At 39.9% G+C, this 21,480-nt stretch overlaps 1 protein-coding gene across 1 annotated transcript; it reads left to right on the top strand.

The window, feature by feature from the left end:
* Window positions 1-2,303: 2,303 nt before the first annotated feature.
* Window positions 2,304-21,174, top strand: fancc (FA complementation group C). The gene is made up of 14 exons (XM_028414760.1): window positions 2,304-2,501; window positions 6,251-6,338; window positions 6,474-6,568; window positions 10,783-10,890; window positions 10,963-11,027; window positions 11,105-11,269; window positions 11,636-11,789; window positions 14,948-15,003; window positions 15,154-15,253; window positions 16,506-16,581; window positions 17,838-17,958; window positions 19,156-19,330; window positions 20,113-20,325; window positions 20,554-21,174. Exons 1-14 carry the CDS (start codon window positions 2,304-2,306, stop codon window positions 20,707-20,709), a joined length of 1,770 nt encoding a protein of 589 aa, XP_028270561.1. The 3' UTR covers window positions 20,710-21,174.
* Window positions 21,175-21,480: the final 306 nt, after the last annotated feature.

Genomic DNA, 21,480 nt, shown 5'->3' with positions numbered 1-21,480 from the left:
CGAATGAACTATGAAAGAGCGAGAAACATAAAAACATTTCACTGCTGGATATCAACCCATATATCATACAGCATTTGTACATTTGAAGTTCATTGTATCTCTACAAAGAACAGAAAATTTAGGTATGTGTTCCTACCTGCAGTTAAGAGGAGGAAACACTGGCACCCTGTGGTGTGGTGTGGTTATTGCAACAGTCAGTTACGTGTGTGTGTGTGTGGTCATGTGTTTGTAGTAGCCTATGTGTGTGTTTATATTATGTTTCAGTGGAGATACTGCTGAATAACTAACTTAAACTAACTTAAATAGCAAGAAAATGTTTCCTATCTAACATAAGGTTTAGGGGATGGATCATTTCATCAATTATTAAACTCAATGACTGAACTTTCAGGTTCACCATTGTTATTTATTTATTTATTCATTTTCACTGTTAGGTCTGTTTGCCAAGATTCTTCCTGTTATCTCTTAGAAGTCTTTATGTGCTTCATTTTTCTTTATGTTTTTTAATGGTGTTTAGAGTATCACATATACTGTATTTTTGCTAATTCTGGATTTGTAATTTTCCTTTAATGCCATGTATATTAACATTCTATAAAAGTCACTCGTTTGAATTCATTTTTTTTGGCCTCTTTTCAGCTCATGTACCACAACACCAGCCTGTATCACTTTCTGTATAGTTGGCCACTTGGCCACAGGTCTGCATAGCTGCCTCTATTGATGCCCTTTTTAAAATTATTAGTTTAAATAAAATAACCATGATTGTCCCCTTTATACCTATTATTGAAGCACTTTTACATTAGTTTCATTTAATTGAGGTTTTTAACAGACTAAAGCACCCAGAAGTAAATTTACAGTAAGTGATGTTTAACTGATTTGATTATACTGAAATAACGTCAACAGTCTCATAATTGGAACGGCAAACTCTGTAAAACCCAAAGTCCACAACCTCAGTTTAACAAATCTTCAAAGATAATATTTGACCAGTCACATCTCGTTCCTGCTCCAGAATGTGTTCAGCCAGCACCAGGGCTTCTGGCAAGAGTGTTTATACATGTACATATTTTTTCTCTCTCTCTGCCTGTGGGACATGCGTTTGCACCAATAACTTTGTGAAACTGCAGTAAATGGGTGCCTGTGTGAACTGTAAGAGATAAAGGTTGCGAGTGAGACTGTCTGCTACTTAGGTATTCGGCATGTAGTTCTTTTCCACTTCTGCTTTGCTGAAAAGTGAGCCCCTAAGACACAAGCCAACAAGAGGCGTTTGTTCCTAATTTGGTCTGGCATTTTTTTTCTCCCTGAAAATGAGTATTTATATATTCACATCAGCGAGCCATAGGGGCTTTCCAGCAGAGATGATGGCAAGACATTAAACAAATAGTGTGTAACGAGGTGATCATAAAACACAACCCTGTGGTGTCCCACACAGACCTGTCATTATACCAAAAAACAACAAATACACACACTCACACACACACGCTATTCTCAGGCTATATACAGAGATGAAACACATCCTCACACACACCCTTGTGATCTGCCCCCCATGATTTTCTCTCCATCTTCATAAAAGCAGAAGAATGTACTGTTTATTTCTCAGTAGGCTTCAATATGTGAGAGATGGCTCGATTGCCTGAGGTTTAAGAGTATGATCATCCGATTGTGATAATAAGAGGTTGAAATAATCTTAATAGTGCACTCTCCCTTGGTATCTTTCCTACTGTTATTAATTCCACTTGTTATTACATTAGTAACCTCCACTCTCATAGAAAGTTGTGGAGGATGTGGGCCACACGTGTGACATATTAAAGTAGTGCCCAGAAGTTGCAATTTTATTGATTATATTAACTGGCAATGGCAATTTGGATTTAGGCTTGTTATTCTTTTCTTTTTGTGTAAAAATGTTTTTAATGGTGCATTTTAATGTTAATTTAACCCATTTTCTTAATTCAGTTTTAATGGATTTTTCACTAAAAAGTTTATGGTTTCACAACCATAACAATAGCAACACTCACTGCATAAACTGAACTTGCTGCCATTGAACCCTACTCACCTAAACACATCGTATCCTTTAGGTCAAAAACTCAGAGTATTAAAAAACTTAGATGGTACACTTCTACTAGAGTTTTAAACATTTAGCTATGCTGATATTGATTGAAAATGTTCTTTGCTCAGCACTGAAAATAAAACTGACAAGGAGCAGATGATAAGATACTTTCTGTGTGATGCTTGGTTTTGACAGTGGTCTTGTTATTTGTCTTTACTAGGATCTCTCTTAACTCCCAAGTAAATTTGCCTGGACAAGCAGCAGAATGTCTGAGCTGCAGTCACTGAGCCAGCTTCAACAAACGGTGGAGCCCTTGCTGAATGTCCAGGAGGTGCAGTTCTGGCTGGACAAAGCAGTGGCATGGGGCCAGGCTGATAGTCCAGACACTCAGAAAGACACCTGTCTTCACTTGGGCAGACTGAGGGACTTTCTGCAGCAACTTCTCTCACACATCAGCAACATGGTGAGCAGATGAAGTTGATCTCATATCTTTACAGTCATTATTTTTGTGAACCTTTTCACATTGCTGCATGGCTTTGGGGTTGTGTTACTACATCACATTTTCTTGACTAATTAAATGTTCTGTATCCACTAAGAGGCATGTTCTACAGCAACATTGTTTACTTAATGAAATAAATTAGAACAATTAATCAATTAGGCTGAACAGCCAAGCAACTAACTGATTAATGAATTTAATTCAGACATGAACAAGTCTAGTGCACACGCCCAAACATGCACTCACTTGCTCTGTCCGAGCCAGAGTTTGAACAGTAAGGCCAGCGTTGGTAGGATCCTGCTAACAGAAGCTGCTCTGTGCTGTGCAGAGGCCGTGCATGTCTGGCTGGCAGCGCCGCAGTGTTGAGTTAGTCAGGTAATAGCCGCACTGGGAGCCCCAGCGCTAACCTAATGTATCCCCACATCAGATCCAGCAAATTTGGGTAGAGGGCAGAGGACAAGAGGGCGGCAATACTGTGAGAGTGCGGTTTCACTGTGGTCTTTCTGTAACTTCTACTCTGAACTGTATTGCTGCTTTTAACATTCTTCTCTCATACAATAAGGTCAGGGTGCCTTTGCAAGTTTCACTTCAGTCTCTGTGGCTTACTTCCTACTCCCTCTCTGTGATGGAGCTCTGAGCTCTCTGAGCTGTATATTTTTATAGATCAAGTACTGTATGTTTTTTATTTTTGCCTGTCTATCTCTTTTTCCATTATCATTGTTCTTGGTGTATGTCATGTGGAGGTGTCAGCGTGTGTAGACTGATGGACCGAATACAAAGAAAGAGAATGGTATAGCTTAATTGGGTTGAAATCCTTTTTACTGGCAGTGGGCTCATAAAAGACCAGCTGAGGATAGCCTGCTTCTTGGCAGCATCTACATCCTTTGATGACTTTACAACTTTCCTGTGGCTTATGGCCTAAGATGAGAAATACTTGTTGGTATTGTTAATTTCCAGGTTTACACTTAGAAGACGTTTTCTGTGTCAATATCACTTAATAGATTTGTGACGTTTCTAAAAGATTTGTAATGCTTTCCAAAAAATGATTTTGGCCAAGACTAAAATCAATCTCATATCTCTCCACTTGATTTAAGCTCGAGCCAGTAGATGGTTTGCTTTCTTAACAGCTTAGTTTAACAGCTGGTGTGCTACTGTCAGTAGGCAACTAAATCCTTCTACCAGAACCTCTACAGCTATGATATGTACAAAAACCAAATTGTAAAATGACAGTTGGCCGGTTTACTGCCAGTCTTTTCTTGGCACAGTAACTTCATCGAGTCTTGTTATCTGTGAGGTTGCCAGGCAATCAGAAAGCCACTGTGTCTCTCAGTATAACCGCAGATTTTTATTTCTATTCCCTATGTTTTTGTACCGATTAAACAAAGGAAATTAATCATATTGAAAGAACAGATATGTGCTATTGATCTGTGTCTGTGTGCCTAGCAACAAGAAAGAAAATGTGTGAATTATTTTAGGAAAGAATAGCTTGACATTTAAGAGTGTTTATTTATGTGCAGCACCTGCTAATATGTGCAGCTTGTCAAGTCCCCCTTTCAACATCACTGCCACCCTACAGATGCACTATTGCATCACTCCTCTAAGAAAATTATCAGAAAATCTTCCAGCTCTAAACAGAAGATGGATAGAGGGTGTGGGGCATTAGACCATTCATTCTAGTGCATATTTATGTACTCACCATAGTAACTGCTATTTATTGTTAGGGCTACTCTGATTGTGGCTCAGTGATGTCAGGGACAGAAGTGTTACCTCACTGTTCTCTTTATCATCTATAAACTTGTCCCATTTGGCTTCTCGGCCCATATATAATCAGTCACTTCTGTCTGAGATGTCTGTCCCTAATCAAAACAAGATACATGGTCTGGACTCCTATTTCTAATTGGGGACAATCTTGACAAGGCTTTGATGCTGATTTTGCTCTGGTAGTCAGTGATAATTGCTCCGTTTTGTGATGGCTCATTCTTGTGGTCGTTCCTGCAGTCACAGAGCATTGTACAGTTTCTATTGTAAATGAGCATTCCTTTTCAGTTGCATCAGCAGCGCACACAGATAACATGTAACATAGGCTGGTGGTCTGATGGGAAGGCTAAGTGCTAAAGCTGTGTTTCAGACAGCACGGGAAGTGGGGCATAGAGGGGCCATTGAGAGAAACACTGCTTGGCCTACTACCATTATACTTCCCATTAATGGTGATCTCATCCTCTTGAATGAGTCAAGTTGGTCTCCTTGACAGTCTGATGTTTTTTTAACACGTAGGCTAAAACTAATGGGGAAAAAAGAAGTTCAAGGCAGCTTGAGCCTTTAATTTTTTTCAGTTTCTGTCAGCTTTGTGAAGCTACATGTCGTTAGAACACTGCTGATGTGTTTCTTTTCCTTTTCTCTATACTTATCACTTAATCAATACTCTCAAAGGGTCTACTGTTTCCCTTAAAGACACAGCAGACTTGGCAATGTTATATTTTAACTTAACAAACTTAATGGATATCTTAAATGCAGTAACACACGTTTTCCATGTCAATTGTAACCTCGCTTGCAGCCGCTTGTTCATATGTGTTACTTTCTGTTTAGCTAACTATGTTATTTGGTTGAGAAACTGTACACTGCTTTCATGTGTTACATTTCACTGTATGTAATATTTCTGCATCAAAGCGTAGATTTAATATACTAGGAAAATGTATAATTACAGTCTGTAAGTATGGTTTGAATAATAAGGGATTCTGTATATGCACGTAAACATAATTAATGCACATGTGCAGATATGCTTGTAAATGTAATACGTCACCTCTTTGATCGGTTTTCTGCATGTCCCAATTTCATATTGTAAAACATAATGTACTCAGTGTCAGTGTGTTAAACCAGAAATGTAATTAGATGGAACATAAACAACATTGTACACCTGTTTATATCTAATCAAACAAACATTTCTGATTTTTTTTAGTCTCATGTTTGAGTTGGGTTTGTTGAATGACTATTTTACCAGTGGTAAAAGTTGCCTGTTTAGATATGGTGAAGCATTTTTTAAACATGAATTTATCTTTATATTCTATTAATCATCTCAGGAAGTTGAAGATTTTTAAAAGTACAGGTCAGGTTTAAAGGTTTTAAAAGTAGAGTCTGCGTTGCCTAAAACCTTTCTGGTTGTTTTAATTGGCTGTGAGGTGAAACACATCACATGGTCTGTTATTGTGAGCTGGATAAACAAGCACAGGCACACACATGCTTAAACCCTTACAGGTATAGCACCCTCGACCAGAGCCCTGTTCTGTACTGTGTTCTGTTTTGTGTATCTCTCACTATTGACACTATGGAAGAAGTTGTGGTTTGACCAAAGCATGGGAAACAAAGGTGATGCGTGAGCATTGTACTGTACACCTGTGGATGTGTGTGTTACTCAGCTCACTGCCCTGATTGTTTGCATCTTCCAGTGTTTAGTGTTGTGGCACAGGGTTGCTAGGTTCAAAGATTAAAATAAAAGAAGATGAAACAGGTGACGAGGTGTAAACATCTGTAATACAGTGAAATGATGAAAGATATTTTATTTTGTTCTTTGGCTACACTTCTGTCATATTTTGGTCTGATTATGTCCCAGATGGGGAAAAACATATTACTATATGTGCATTCCCAGAAGTATGAGAGTATTCAAAATTAAAAACATGTACTGTATTAAATGAAATTTCTTCTTGCTGTCTGTCTCAAAGGGCTCCACAACAGAAACCATGAAGAGGCTGCCCTTCCTAGGCCAGCTTTTGGGCCGACTGTGCTGGAATCCTTATGTCACAGCGGGTGGTGAGTGGCACTTTTGGACAAGCTAAACTCCATCAGTAGTGGTTTGCATAGCTCCCAGACAGACAGAAAGTAATAAAGATGGTCATATTTCTCAACATGTACTGTAGTGTGCTGTGTGTATTCTATTGTCTGCAGATACTAACAGAGGTCTCCTGCTTCAGTGTCTGTGGGGACTGTACTCAGAGCATCCAAGCACTGCTGTGGAAAGAAAAGCTAACCAGTGGATACAGGTATGAACTTAGCACTCTAAATGTGTGGTAGCAACTGGTAGATAGATATTTCAGTTAATACATAACATGATAATGTACAACCAGTGTAACTAAACAAACACAAGTCTCATATGTAGAAGGAAATGATTAAAAGTAAATCAGAATTATCTGAACAGTTGTTAATGCTAGTGTTCTGATGTTTAATGTATGTATGTAGCTTGGTCTATTGTATTTTATGTCCTAATTAGTTTTGGACAGACTCGACATACAGATTAGTTGGCAATTAAAGATCTCTCTTTTGCTCTTTAAAAAATTTCTTGTTGACTGCCTTTGGGCTGCTGAAGAGATTTTCTGTCTAATTTACTTTTAATAGGAGTTTGTGCGCCAGCTCTCTGTCTTTCCTCTCCAATTGGACATGGATGATGAATGAGGAAGACTGGGTCTCTGTTAGCCTAAGCCTTTGTGTCCTACACTGTAAAACATATTTTGAAAGCAAATTAAAATTGACTGTTTTACTGCCTCTTGTCACCAGAGAAGGATCAGCCTCTATATTACAGTTAGCTGATCCTACTCACTGTGTTTTCTCAAGGCACACACACAAAAGAGGGAAAGAGAAGTGAGGGAAGAAAAGATTCTGCAATTTTCAACTCAGAGAGGGTTCACACAGATGGCTTATGATAAACAATGTGGAACCTTCACATTTTTGCCAGATTAACTGTGTGTTTGTATTCTTTTGATTAATTTCTCATCTAATAAAACATCTTGCTAATTAAAACAGTGCCTTGAAAGTAAAGCCTTGAATTTGCCAGATGGTCTTTGACCCATAAGAGGGGAAACTGAGTGCATGTGTGCTTGGTAGTGTTTTCATCTGTGTCAGTTTGTTTGTGTGTGTAGGCATGTGTTTTACTGTTATTATAACATGTGCAAAAAGAAATGTGTTTATTAGATAGCTGAGATACAACTGCTCAGTTCCATATTTTATACTAAAACAAGAAACAACTGTTGCATTGGTCAAGAGTTAATAATAAATTATCATTGTAAATTGTCATTTTTAATTGCCACAAAACTCCAGTTTTTGCAAACGGATCACCTGCTTGTAAATTGAATGTCTTTTTACTGTTGGACAGACCCAGGTTTACAAAATTTGACATTTGTTTGTCACTGTATCAACAGAATATTGATGAGCTTATTAGCTGATTACATAGAAATGGTTTTGTGATAGATTTTTAAGATCTATCTGTCTTCTCCCCACATAGCTGTTGTTTAGTGTAGGCTCAAGTAGTAGCACAGACATCCAAAGAACTGGAGATGGGGTTTACAGGGGCCACTCGTACTTAAAGTGCACACATATTGTGCTTATTTGAATGGTCAAATGTGCATAAGTACAATAAACTCATGACCATCTCTATAACTTATACTCATTGTCCTTCTCCTGTCCTCCAGAGAAGCTTCCTCTTACCACAAGTGACAGAAATAGCAGGAAGCACAAAAAAGAGACTTTTCACCGCAGCTCGGTCTGTCTGGGGGATCTGGGCAGATGTATGGTTTTAGGCCAGAGATGGTCTGTCTCTGTCTCTGTGTCTCTGCTTGTGTCTGCGTTGTGTTGGGCTGCCTGTCCTGGAATGCAGAATGCAGCCTGTTTTCTGTTAGCCCTGTCTGATCTTGCTCCCCAACATTGTTTTCTTGCTGCCTCCATAATAAACCCAGCGTCTGGTGCTAAGTGGCACCTAAATACTTAGTTTTTTTGTAGGATTCTGCATCTGTTTGCAGATGTTTTTCAGTATTTGTGCAACTCTGCATGTTTTCATGCTACTGTATATAATGTTAGTAGCCACATGTATTTTTCTCATTGAATTCTGGTAGTTCATAGACTGCTTTGCTATTTCTCCCTTGTGTCTTTGCTTCTCCCCACTGTCTGCTTCTTCTTTCCACATCTGAGTGTTCTCACTGGGTTTGATGAATTCTGGGTAGAGCCACACAGAGCTGCAGGCTATGTTAGATAGTCATTAACTCAATTGGTCTGTTTCTCGACATCCTGTACTAGCAGAGAGACCACACAGTGCTGCAGTAACATGACATGATGTTTTGGGAGATGACAGATAAGAAAAGCATGAGAGTGTAATATTAGAGGGCCAGAGGATGAAGTGTTTGATATCTTAAGCTTTGATGTGTATCATTTTGTGACTCACAGAGGTAGAACCACAGGTAGGCTCTGGTGGCTCCTTCATCGTTTAACACCGGCTTATTCTCTGTATTTTCATTTGAAGATGAAAGTGGTGTTGTCGCAATAAGGCTTCTCCTTTATCTTTGTTATATGCTTCAGGTACCTGACTGACTGAAGTTTCTCATTTATCTTTTATATTTTTCCTTTCAGTGTAAAGAAAACTAATATTTAGATAGAATTTGACACTATCAATATGTCCTTTAAATCAATGTCATGTAAAAGCGTCAACATCTTACATTGTTAAAATACTTTAACTCATTTTATGGTGTTGTAAAATGATACTTGATGTTGATGATGATTATGATGATGGTGATGATGATGATGATGATGAATTTACACATTAAGCTAGTTGTATCTGCTTTCTTTTTCTGTAAAGGCCCCAGGTTTGAGCACAGTCTCCTCCTTTTTTGGCCTTTATACTTTGTTCTTATCCCTTATTTCATGTTTCCTATTTTTGCCTTTACTGTTTTGACCATCTCTGGCTATACTTGAGTCTTTCATTGGTTTTGGGAGAATTCAATCATGGCTTAGTAATTGTTAACAGACACCCATCAAAAACAACCCAAGTCTCTGGCTTGTGCATTTTTTTTCCTGCATCCTCTGTTTTAATTTTAGATTTATGGAGGGATAATTTGTATGGCAGCAGCCTGTCCGTGTCCCCAAAGCCAACTCGGTTGCCGCTTTCTGTGAGAGAAAGATGACTTTTGACCTAAACTATTTGCCATCCATCTATCTATTTGCCCTTCATCCCATTCCTCTGGTGACCACACCCTTTTTCCCCTGCTCCAAAGCCATCACAGTGCGTTCCAGGCTCTCTCTCTCTTTAACCAGCCTTTCCTTCCCTCTCATCCCCCAGCCCCACAGTGCTTCCCTACCAAGGGTGGGATAAGTGTGATTGGTTTTGTATGCACTCAATGTGCAGGGTTTGAGGGCTCTCAGATGGTAGTGATTGGGGTTGTTTTGTGAGACTATGTGGAGGGTAAGCATCTTAGCGTGCTGTAGGGCCTGGCCAAAGAAACCACACAGCTCCACCAACAGCACTGCAGTGCTCCTCTGCTGCTCTGGATTTTGTTTTTCTTGTTCACTTCATGTTTTTTTTTGTTCTCTTTTTATACATACTGTGCCTCCCACAATCTCCTCTTCTCCTCATCTCTTATTAAACCCCCTTTCTCTGGAGTTCGAAGGATTTGTACTTGTCTACTGTTAGTGGTGTGGATGTTTCTGTGTTTTTGATTGATCGTAGTTGTAAAAACAGATGTGTGCTAAAGATGTGAGGCCTGGGCTGTTTCTGTTGGATCTCACTTTTTAACTTGTACCAGAGACTCAACTTGGTGGACTGGAGACGATTGTTTCTAAGGTTTAAATCAATCTCTTCTTTAATGTTATATGTCTTTGGCTTTTCGGTGTAGAAAATTCTTTTCAAACACGCAGTATATTAATCATTAGACCACAGAAGGATTTTGGGCATCGTTACCAGTTTTATGAATGCAACATTAAATTAAAACAATTTTAACTATTGTGGTGTTAGATATTTATATTAAACTGCTTAAAATCTACATTTTTTGCAACTTTTCTGTAATTTGAGAATTGCCCATCTGATGTTACAATATAAGTATCACGCTCCCCCTCTTTGTTTCTTTATTATGGGCAGCTTTTCCTCAGACGGGAATCAGCTGAGCTTATTAGTCTGGTTTTATCAGTGTATGATGAGGCCCCCTTTAAAATATTCTTGTAAAACACCAAGGCTCTCTGTAACAAAGAATGTTCATTTCTGAGTTTGCTCATATGTTGTCCATACATTCTCACTTACTGGAATACCTTTTCTTTTCTCATGTGGTTCAAATGATGTGGCGCTAAACAGAGTCATCCTATATTCCAGTAACTAATTAGCTTTGATGTTATGGATCTTGGGGTTTGGGCAGATTGTATCAAAGACTTGTCCACTCTTATATAGATACACACATAAAATACTAATACTCTGCTGCACATTTTCTTGTCTGGCCTCCAACAGAAAGTGTTGTGTCAGCTTGCTACAGAAGAAGACAGTGCTGCAGCACAGGCATTAATGAAGTGTACAGGAGTACCAGCAGAACAGTACCATCTTAAAGTCCTGAGAAAGGTATTGTCTCTTCATTGGTGTTAGTCTAAATCTTGTGTATATTGTTACTAAATGCTCATTCCTGCATTTCAGATGGTAGAAAAACTGCAGGACAACATTGGGAAGAGCTGCATTTGTCCAAACAAAATAAATCAGAGGTAAACTAAATAAATATCACAGTAGAAGTCACCTCTGCAGTAATTGTACGTAAACATACATACATTACTCCATACAGGTGTCCATGTGACAATGTCCTGGTTGCATCAGAAGTTTGTGTCCCCCTTGTCACATGCCCTGAGGTGTCCCCTCTCATTGGTGCATTGCTACAGAGACCCGTAACTTGTGTCAGGGAGGCTCTCAGTGAAGACTTCCTTGATGCTGTCAGCTCTGCCTATTCAAGGTATGTGTAGAGGCTCTTTTAGACCACAGCTTGTCCAGAACCACTCTCCATAGGCTGTGCTGCAGCATCGTCTGCCATAGATATATATATGAGGGTTGTGTAAAGCTACAGCTTTTAGTGATGACATAAAATTGATGATAGTGGTCGAGAGTTTTTTGTTGCTCACTATAAATTAAATTAGTGAAATATTCTATAAGGAATAGAGGGAATAAGGGTGGGACTTTGGATTTACATAGTCGACACAGACAAACAGTATTTTCTCCAGACAAATTACCCAGAGTGCAGTTGGTGATTTAAGATGTAAACAGTGTAATGATGTCATTTGACTTAAACGTTTTTTTTTTTGTTTTTTTCTTTTGCTTTCAGCCAGGGCTTGTCCTTAGAGGAGCCGGCCATAGTTTCTCTGTGGTATCACAGCCTGTCTAGTTTGGAGGAGGCAGTGCTGACTCTGCTGGAGTCTGTTACCAACACAAGATCAACCCCACAGGAACTACAGCAGCAAGTAGCACAGTCACTGCTGGTGGGTCATTTTTTATATATAAGGAATCTGACATGCACAACATGGACAAGATCAAATCATAAATATCATAGCTACTGATGTTTAGTTTCCATTTTGATTTAGTTATTGATTGTTTTCTCACTTTTTGTCTAAGACATCCTTAATAGTCAAACAAAAGTACACAGTACTGTATTTGTGGAGCTGTAAGTGATTATAAAATGTATGAAAAATATTCACACAAGCTATCTAGTAACAAATGATGGTCTGTTTTATGATGACAGAGCTGGTAAGAAATGTGTGCAGCGTCATGCCATTGATTACACTCGAGCATTTTTGCAGCTTCAGTTGGCAGCAATTGAAACCATTCGATGAATTGATGATATACTGCTGCTGTTGAATGAGTTTGTTATGTACAAGCTTGGATTCATCTGCCCCGAATTATACATTCACACATCAGCACTCATTGCGAGCTCCAAATGTGTTTAGCTTTACTTTGATCTGCTTTGTAAACTGTGAAACCAAACCGTTTGAATATAGGGCTTGCTCATTTTATTATGAGGTATGGAGTTGTGCTGTTTTCATATGCATGGTTCTTGGAAAAATTCCATTTGACTTTTTGGTGGGTCTTTATTGACTGTTTTTGCCTGGCTAAGTTACACCATTTGGCTTTGCTCTGCATGCATCTCACATAATTTGGCGAGCCCTAAACCACATCTCACATCATTTGGCGTGTGCTACACAGCCTTTACTGTACTGTTTAAGTACTGAACTCTGTCACTTTAGTCCTTGGCCACTCTTCACATCATATAACTTAAGATCATTCCCTTTTTCAAAGTCAGAAGTGATTTTTGATTTATTGATTGTTATGACTGGTAATTAAAGATGCTGTCCTCATTTTACAGTGCAATCAGAAAACACAAGTTATGTGTTTTGTTCTGTTAACCCAGCCAGCAGGGTCTGTGTTGTTTTCCATAATCGGAACTGGTCTGACAAATTTGTGAAGGCTCTGAGAAAAAACAATCAAATAATTGAACATGTCAGAATTTAAGAAAACTCCAACAAAACACTGAAATAAGATAGACATGTAATTAGACGTGTTTTCTGCATGTTATGAATGGCATCCTGTTTACCTAAGGTACTGATTGCAATTGCCTTGGTTGATATGAACGTCAGTGAAACTCAAGTCGAATGCAAGAATTTACCTGCCTCTTTGCTGAAATTAACTGAGGTAAAGTTTGTCAGATGTGTCACTCTTGTTTGCACAGAGTGATGGTCTACTTGAGCTGTGTATATAGCCAGTTAGCATTGCACCCTTATTTAGCTCAGGAACTCCTCTCAAAAAATAAAGATAGATTGGAACACACTGATGTACACCTAGATAGATTTATAACACTACACATACAGAAATACTCCCGTCTGTTGATTGTGCTTGCTTCCATCATCTTGAGTTTGTAGGAACTAAACAGAACCTCAGGGATAATTACTAAACCTAAGGCTAGGATTTGTAATGTCTGTGAGTTTCTTTACACTTCACTTAACAAATTATGTCTTTTGCATATACTTCCATCCATCTAAGACTGACCTCTGATTTAATCACCTTACTCAATCACACATGTATGCATGTGATCACCATGTTTTTGTTTATGATATTACATCTGGTGTCGTGTGTCTGTCGTTAACAGGGTGGGAGGCTTGAGTTCAGGTTTCTACATTTAGATTTCACTCAGTCAGATGTTTGGATGTCAGATGTGCATCTTATACAAGTGTCCATGTCGGGATATGTACTGTATGTAAGAGTAAATAATGTGAGCCGTCTGGGCAGACTGGCTTTTCTCTCTCCTCGCCTTCCCTTCACTGACTTGTTTAAACTACAATCAAAAATGGGAAACATGAAATTAGGCTCACATTCCTCATTTTGGCTTGTCCCACCCCCCTGCGATCCAGTGAGAAACGCAGGCCCAATAACAATAAACACCCACTTCCTGGGCCTGACTGCCAAAAACAGGATGTTTGTTGCGTGCTGTAATTGACCCTCCTTGAAGTGTTAGTGGTAAGGTATGGAGGAGGATGCTAGAAAAAAACATCTGTTTTCACTAGGGGGAACCATGACAGTTCACATGCATGCATGCACTGGCATGCAACCCTCATGCAGATCTACACTGTTATACATGAATCATATGCCAACGTATGTTTGATGGCCATGCATACAATTACATATGAAGCCTGTTTTGTTTAATTAATGATATTTTTTGGACTGAGAGGACAAAACAGAGAAGAAAGAAACAGACATGGCATAAGTGAGTCAAGTTAGAGCACTTAGAGCACTTGCTTTGTATGTTTTGACCATGTAATGACACTATATAAACACTTGATGGAGCTGTTTCCTTTCTTACTTTGTCTAGAACACTGTTGGTTGTGCAGTTAAAATTGTGTCTGCCTGGAATGGACTTTTCTTCTTATTAGGCTATTTATACGAACATTGTACTGATATGCAATATATACATACACATATACAATGTAACTGTATTATTTGGTATACATTTTGAGCTACTGTAAAACAGGTCATCTATTTAATTGGCTAGGTTATTCATATGAAAAGTAAAGCCTGCAGAAATATGCTCCTCTTCAATTTTTCTACCGCCTTTTAGTCTGCAGGGGTAAAGTCTGCAAGGTAGACGACATGTGCTCCTATAGTGAACCACATGTCCTTATATAAGTTGGGTGATGGGGGGTGGGTAATTAGGAACTTGAAGATATGAACACTACAGCTGCTAAATGTTTGCACTGGGGCGTTTTAGAATGTGTTAAATCTAAAACACATGATGAGCGTGCATTAGGAGGAGATGAGAAAGTAAGTGTGTGTGGGTGTGTGAAGGAAGGCCTGACAGAGTGGTAAACTGAGTGTTTAATGGGGAGAGAGTGAGAAGAGGAATGAATGGAGGCCGGAAGGGAAGCAGATCATTAGATGATGCAACAGTGACACCCAGTGGTTACAAAATTGGGGATAAACAGCGGTTCTCAGTGAAGTTTTTTCAGATCGTGGTTATTAGGGCCTGAGCACTGAGTGGTGCGAAGGCCCTAATATTGTAATCGTATTGTTTTTTATAATCATTTTGTTTTGATTGTTACTGTTGGGTCTATATGATGTAGTACTTACGTGCTGTGTTTTTGTGTTTCAGCCTAAAGCTTGTGCTCAGCACTGCTCGATATTCTTGGTTACAAATGACATCTTTAGGTGAGTACGGATGTGCTTTGCCTGTTATTCCTGTGTGTCTTTGTGTGTTGTTTTCTGTCTTGATGTAGTGTGGTTTGGCCTGCTGGTATTTCTGAACCTTTGTTTGCCAAATCTGTTTGTTGTGATCATAATATTGCGTATATATGGCAGGTCTATCCTTAAAGAAGCTGAAGGAAACAAGTCTGTTAAATCTGTTATCCAAACCTTTACCAGATGTTTCTTAAGGGAACTGGCACGGCTTCAGTATCAGGTAGGCCTTGTCATTTCAACAACAGACCCTTATTGTTGCTTCTTTTAGAACTGCAGCTAATGGTTTGTATTGTGAAGTAATATGCCTAATTTCTTTCCTTAGATTTAGATTATTATTGTGCATGCACTACTCAAACCTACTAAGATGTGGCACCGAGTCAAAACACTAACTCTAAGGTCCTTACATGTTTTTATGTCGGTGTAGTGGCCCCTATCGATTGTTGTGTGTGCTTGCAGTGGTCGGGTTAAGGGAAGCGTACGCAGTTGGTTTTTGTCCACAATCCACTACAAACTTCTCCTTTAAGTTAGTATGAAGTGGAGATGATGTAAAGCAATATTGTAGAGTGACTTTACACCATTTATGTTTAAACAATCTCCTCATCCATATTTAATGACACAAAAAATGGAAGCTTCATTGACTGTAAGAGGTTCTTAACTTTTCATCAGCTATAAAGTAATTTTTATCCACTGTCTTTCCCTGAAATGTAAAGAATGGTTACTTTTATGCCGCAGGCTTAGATACCCTCACATGGTGATGAACAATTACCCCCCCACTGCTGGCAAAATCACTTAACATTTGATGAATCCCCCCCACATTATTATCACTTGGTCTCCAGCTGGGAGTCTGCTTCTCACACTTCATGCACCACAGTCCATACCTCTGCCTCTTAGACAGTAAATGCAAATCATCAGTGTGCAGTTAATAACTTTATACAGATAAATCATCTGCTATGTATGGAACCTGCTGTGAGTTCTCACACTGCTGTGTCACAATGTACTTTTCAACTTTTGCTAAAACTCTCAGCCTTCAGCTCCCACAGATGCTCTGATATTTAATGGGCAATCATCCATCCACACATTCTGTGCGGTTGTAGGGAATTATCTAGCACTTGCATGTCAGCCATTACTGTCAAGGGGTCAGAAAACAGATGTGTTACCACGTAGGTATGATAAATAATCTGCTCAACAGATTTGTGAATACACGTTATTCCTTTCACCTCAATTAACCAGTAGATGGCAGTGCTACCGTGTATTCACAGTGGCCTGAGCTTTAATGGCTGTCACACTGCACTAAACGCTACCTATTACACGCTACATTACACATTAGTACCTACTGTATCACCGTTACACAGCCTCCCATTCAAAATGTCATTTTTCAGGCTTTCAGAGCACACTGATGTATGAGCTGAGGGTAAGAATGATTTACACTGATGAAGCTCAGGGGGAAAAAATTGTGCTTTGTGTTGTTTCAGACGAGTGTCCCGTTAAAGGCTTTCTTCCCACAGTCACCTCAGAGTCTGCTGGTTCCCCTTTTGACCCTGCCGTCAGGTCAGTGTGCTGAGACACACGTGCACTCATACACAATGCACACATCCCTGAACTGTGAGCCCCAGTGTGATCATGTATTCTTTAACAGTATGTAAACAGCTGCCCTGCTGCAGGATGAATGGGCTCTTGTCTGTCTTGTCTTTGCTAATCAATAATAGTTAGTTAGTTATAGTAGCAGTGAGGTGAAGAGAACGTATGAGGAATCTGTGCAGACGTTTTAAAGAATTTCCTGTTTTGTTTTGTTTCCTGCTTTTATTTTGAAGAATAGCTCATCTTACATCTTCACACACCGTTGAACTCTGTTTTAAAATGGCGTGTTAATGTTTATCTATGGGAATCTTTACCATTGAAGGGACGCACAGTAGGTGAGTGCAGGGGCACAGTGGAGCATTGCTTATCAGTGTGTGCCCAGACTGGCCTGTAGGCAGGAATGATTTACATGAATGGAGCCATTTAGGGACAAACTGGAACTCAGCCAGAACTCAGAGTTAATTATTACTGTGTGTGTGTGATGGAGAGCTATTTTTCACTGGGGACTGGATGGAAATGGTACTGTGAAAAGTAGAATATTTGAGGTTTTAGCATGATTTGTGCTCCTTCTGCAAAAAAATCATAAATTAAGATTGAGCCTTGCATTGTTAAAACATAGCCTGAAAGGGGAAACACGCAGATCAAGATGCCAAGCATGTGAAATATTTTGTTAAACTTTGCTAGTCAACCTGAAGAGGTAGAGTGAAAAAATGGTTTCTGGAAGGCGAGAACGTGGCATGTGACAAACAAACTCTGGTCCTAAAAGCTGTTAAAATCATTGCTGGAAAACAGACGAAAGCAATTGCAGATGATTCAGCTCGGCTCGGAAAACATGGATATTTAAGAATTGTTTAAGATACTTCACATGCAAAATTGCGACGCTCCAGAGATTAATAACACATTCTGCTTGCGGAGATAATGAGCTTTTATCGTTTTTCTTCCAACTAGTTAAATGAGAAAGATGGGGAACACTTACACAGGGTTACAGCAATTGTATAAGGATGTCACATCAGGCTCTGACAATGTGCAGTTGTTTTAGACCAAACTGTTAAATCTGTAAAATTGTGGCTGTGGTTTTATTTTTCACCATGCAGTGGTATCTCCTTATCTAACCTTGTGAAAAGAATGGGGTTAACCTATAATACAAATGAGGCCTTTGAATTCTGCAAATATTGAGTCATTGTAAAAATGTGATCATTATGTTAGTAAATGTGCATCTCTTGCAGAGATGCCTCGGGAGGCTTGGAGAAATCACCTGACCTGGCTCAGCGGCTCATTACAGAGACTGACAGAGGAGGAAGAGGAGGAAGAGGAGGGAGACAGAGACGGCAGAAACACCGGGCTGAAGTGAGAAAGATTTGCAGAAAGAATGTGATAATGTGTGTCCGCTGCCTCTACCTCTACTGAATACCTGTGTGGCTTTCTTATTTCCATTAGCTGCTGTTGAGAGGGTGGTTAGGCAGATATTTTCCCCTTGCATCACAGCAGAGAGGTCCTGAAGCACCGTGTGGCTCCTCCAAGCATTCATTAGAGGCTATTAGGTGGGGAAGAAAGAATTGTGGAGAAAAGTATTGGAAAGTCCAATAAGAGAGAGAGAAAGGAGTAGAGAAGAACCAAAAGAACAGGGGGAGAGAGTGGAGAGTGTAAAAAAATACCACATTATCATGAAATGGAGAAAAGCAGAGAGCGAGTGGCCTTGGTTGGGATGGATTTAGAGAAAAATCAGATAGGCGATGCAGATGAAAAGCAGTTGATGTCCTAGAGATGGAGATGGTTGACTTGATACCCTCCAGCTGCGGTTTTTAACAGGGTCCATTATCCTCACCACCGCTCCATTCTGCAAAATTCCCAAAACATTGTTGTGAGCCAGCAGTGGGAAAGTAGTATGTTGTGTTGCTCCAAGCAGAGATGCAGCTGCCAAAGCCCTGCAGAGGGCTACTGCTGTTCGTATTTAGAAGCCAAGGGGAAAGAGAGGAGATGACGAGGAGAGCTCTAATGATGGTATTAGGGAAATCTGAGCGAGAGATCCCTAACGCTTTTCTAACTTGAAGTCATTTTCAATGTTGCAGCTGTGTAGCTTTGTTCACTCTGTTGCTGCTCTTTCTGTTGGCCTAAATCTCAGTTTATCTCGCAATTTTTCTTCGTGTTTGTGTCTTTGTGTGCCCTGCTCTCTCTGTGGCAGCAGTGTGTTCTGTTCAGTTATATATCTTGCAACAATTCAGGGAATGGAATATGACGGATATCAGTGGCTCTCAGTGTGTGATTCTGTATAATGCAGCTTCCTTCATTGTTTCTGTTTGGATGAAACTAATATTACTGACAGACACTCTGTCAATTTGTGTCGGTTTATGAAAAGCTTATTCTCTTACACCCCTTGGGTACAAATTTTTGTACACTTAATTACGTTTATAAGCTGTGTCTGTATACCACCACCACCACCACCACCACCACCACCACCACCTCCTCCTCCCTGATTCAATAAAACCCAGTGTTCAGGAAGCTCTACCTGTAGTCATAAACTTTGTTTCTTCTCTCGTCCTCTAGGGGGCACTGCATCATATTTGAGGCCTGGTTCCTGCTGGTTCAGTGTGCCCACTGGGTGCAGGTGGCTCTCCAGCTGCTGGTCCCATCAGAACCTAAGGACTGTCATCCCCTTCTGTGGTTGGTGACCTTCTACCATCACCCGACCAACAGGTGGCACCACAGAGCCTCACAGCTGGTAAGAATGTTTCCAAAAAAGACATTTTCATTTAGTTTTTTGTTTGTTTGTTTTTTGCCATTTACAGCAACACTTTAGTTTACTGACTGACTGAACTGTGTCAGTAAGAACTGGATAGGTTGCTACGAAATCTGGTGCAAAATGTTACTTTGTCATTTTGGCCAAATGCGAAACTAATAATATTGTCATGAGTCTAATTTTGTATGTAATTCTAGTTCAATTAGCATGCTAACAAACAAATGATGCATATTGTGTTTTACAGAAGGGGACATAGTGCGGATAAAAATGTTAGATTGTCTTGTGTGCAGTAACATAACACAACAATTGGTCATGTATTATTGTTATTTGCTGTAGGCAGGTGTGTTGTTGTTGAAAGCCACAGAACCAATACAGAGAAAGAAGAATAACACATTAACGAATAAATTATGGATGACCCCTCTCTGAGGGAGAGAGTGAGACAGTGGTGAGACGATCCAGATGAGGGAGGGGAAGCTGGGTGAAAAGGCTGATGTTGTATTGATTTCTCAGTGAGTGTCTGGCCAGCTGGCCTGAGTTTCATCTCTCTCTGTCTCCTGTTTGTCCGCCCCCTCTCACAAGCCTGGGAGACTCGCAGTTGTCGCTGGCATTTCAACCCCCTATCGCAAATTATACGTTCATCCTGTCTTCCTCTATCATTTGAGAATTACTAGTCTATTGATCTTTATTTGTGAGAAGGATACTCACAGCAGTCCCACTCAGTTCAATATCAATTTATCAATTTTGTATGCTGCCTCTGTCACCAGGTACGAGCCAGCCAGGCATGGGACCACCTACGCACTGTTTTCCTGGTCTCAGCTCACCCTCTTCCCACTGACCATTTGCAGTCTTTGGTCACTCTGCTGTCACCACAGCCTCAGCAGCCATCACTGGCTCCATTATTGACCATCAGCCTCTTAGCTCATTTTGCAGTTTTCTGCCAACTACCACTGAGTGGCTCGACAGAGATTTTACAGAAGGTGAGAAAACTGTCTGTCTTTTTGCCCTACACACTCCAAGCTCAGACAGTCAGAGACAGCACGACTCACATGCACTATGTTCTGCTGTGAAATGTATTTAATTTATACTGTTTCACTGTGCAGTTTGCCTTCTGTCTGTTTATACACAGCAGAACACAGCTGTCACTGAGAAATACTACTATTTAAAATCTGTGTCTCCTTTGTGTGTGTGTGTGTGTGTCCGTGCAGGTGGTGCATCAGACCGGTCTGGTTGATGAAGCAGCTCATGCTCTCAGCTTGCTGGATCTCAGACTCAATGAGGGAAGCTGCTTATCAGACGACACAGTTCATCTTAGGATCAAAGGACTTCAAAACACAATAACACATATGCTTCCCGCCTGCTGAAAACCAAGCACACACACACACTCTCTCTCTTTTAAACAAGTGACAGTGCATACCTACACACACAGTAATGCACAAAACCACACAACAGTGACTTCACCCTTGTCTCTGGGTTTTTTCATCGTCCGTTTGCAGAATGACAAATCGCCATGCTCCTGTGTAGACATGCTGCGGTTCAATGACAGGAGTGTGTCAAAACAACACAGAGAGGACAGATTATATGGGGAGGCTACAATTATATGTACACACATAACACAACTGCAAGGTCCACAAGGACAGTTGAGCGGTGACAGATCACACTGAAGAAGCAGCGGCTCTTACAACGTGTCAGAGTCCTCCCACTCATATAATTGCCTCACAATAGAAATCCTTCATGCTACACATGCTGACTGCATGACAGCAGGCTGAGGGAGAAGGAGAGCGGAAATATTCCAGCATGACAAATGTATTCCAAAAAAATAATAAAAATGCAACTATAAAAACCACTTAATTCTGTATGTAGGTTTTCTGGTATTTATAAAGGTGAAGAATGATATTTAGACATTTTGATTCATAAATGTCCGCATATGCTGCTTGTGCTTCTACATAATGCATGCATTCTGGTTCACTGCTGCACTTGTAGGTAATATATGCACACCTTTTTTTGTTACCATGTCGGTTTATTGAGTAAATGTATGTTATAACAGACTCTCATGACCACTAGCCCTTTTTTAATCAATAGATAGATTTAATGTTGCCATAGAGAACTGTGACAAAGACAATGGCGTCCTTACT

The sequence above is a fragment of the Parambassis ranga genome, chromosome 9, assembly GCF_900634625.1.
Source record: "Parambassis ranga chromosome 9, fParRan2.1, whole genome shotgun sequence".
NCBI classification, from domain to species: Eukaryota; Metazoa; Chordata; class Actinopteri; family Ambassidae; genus Parambassis; species Parambassis ranga.
The sequence above is the reverse complement of the archived record's forward strand: the minus strand, read 5'-3'. Positions and strand labels throughout refer to the sequence as shown.

Coding starts and splice junctions, on each gene's coding strand:
- fancc (XM_028414760.1), top strand. CDS start 2,304: ATGTCTGAGCTGCAGTCACTGAGCCAGCTTCAACAAACGGTGGAGCCC. Junction 15,004..15,153: donor GTTACAAATGACATCTTTAG/GTGAGTACGGAT, acceptor TATATATGGCAG/GTCTATCCTTAAAGAAGCTG. Junction 20,326..20,553: donor CGACAGAGATTTTACAGAAG/GTGAGAAAACTG, acceptor GTGTCCGTGCAG/GTGGTGCATCAGACCGGTCT.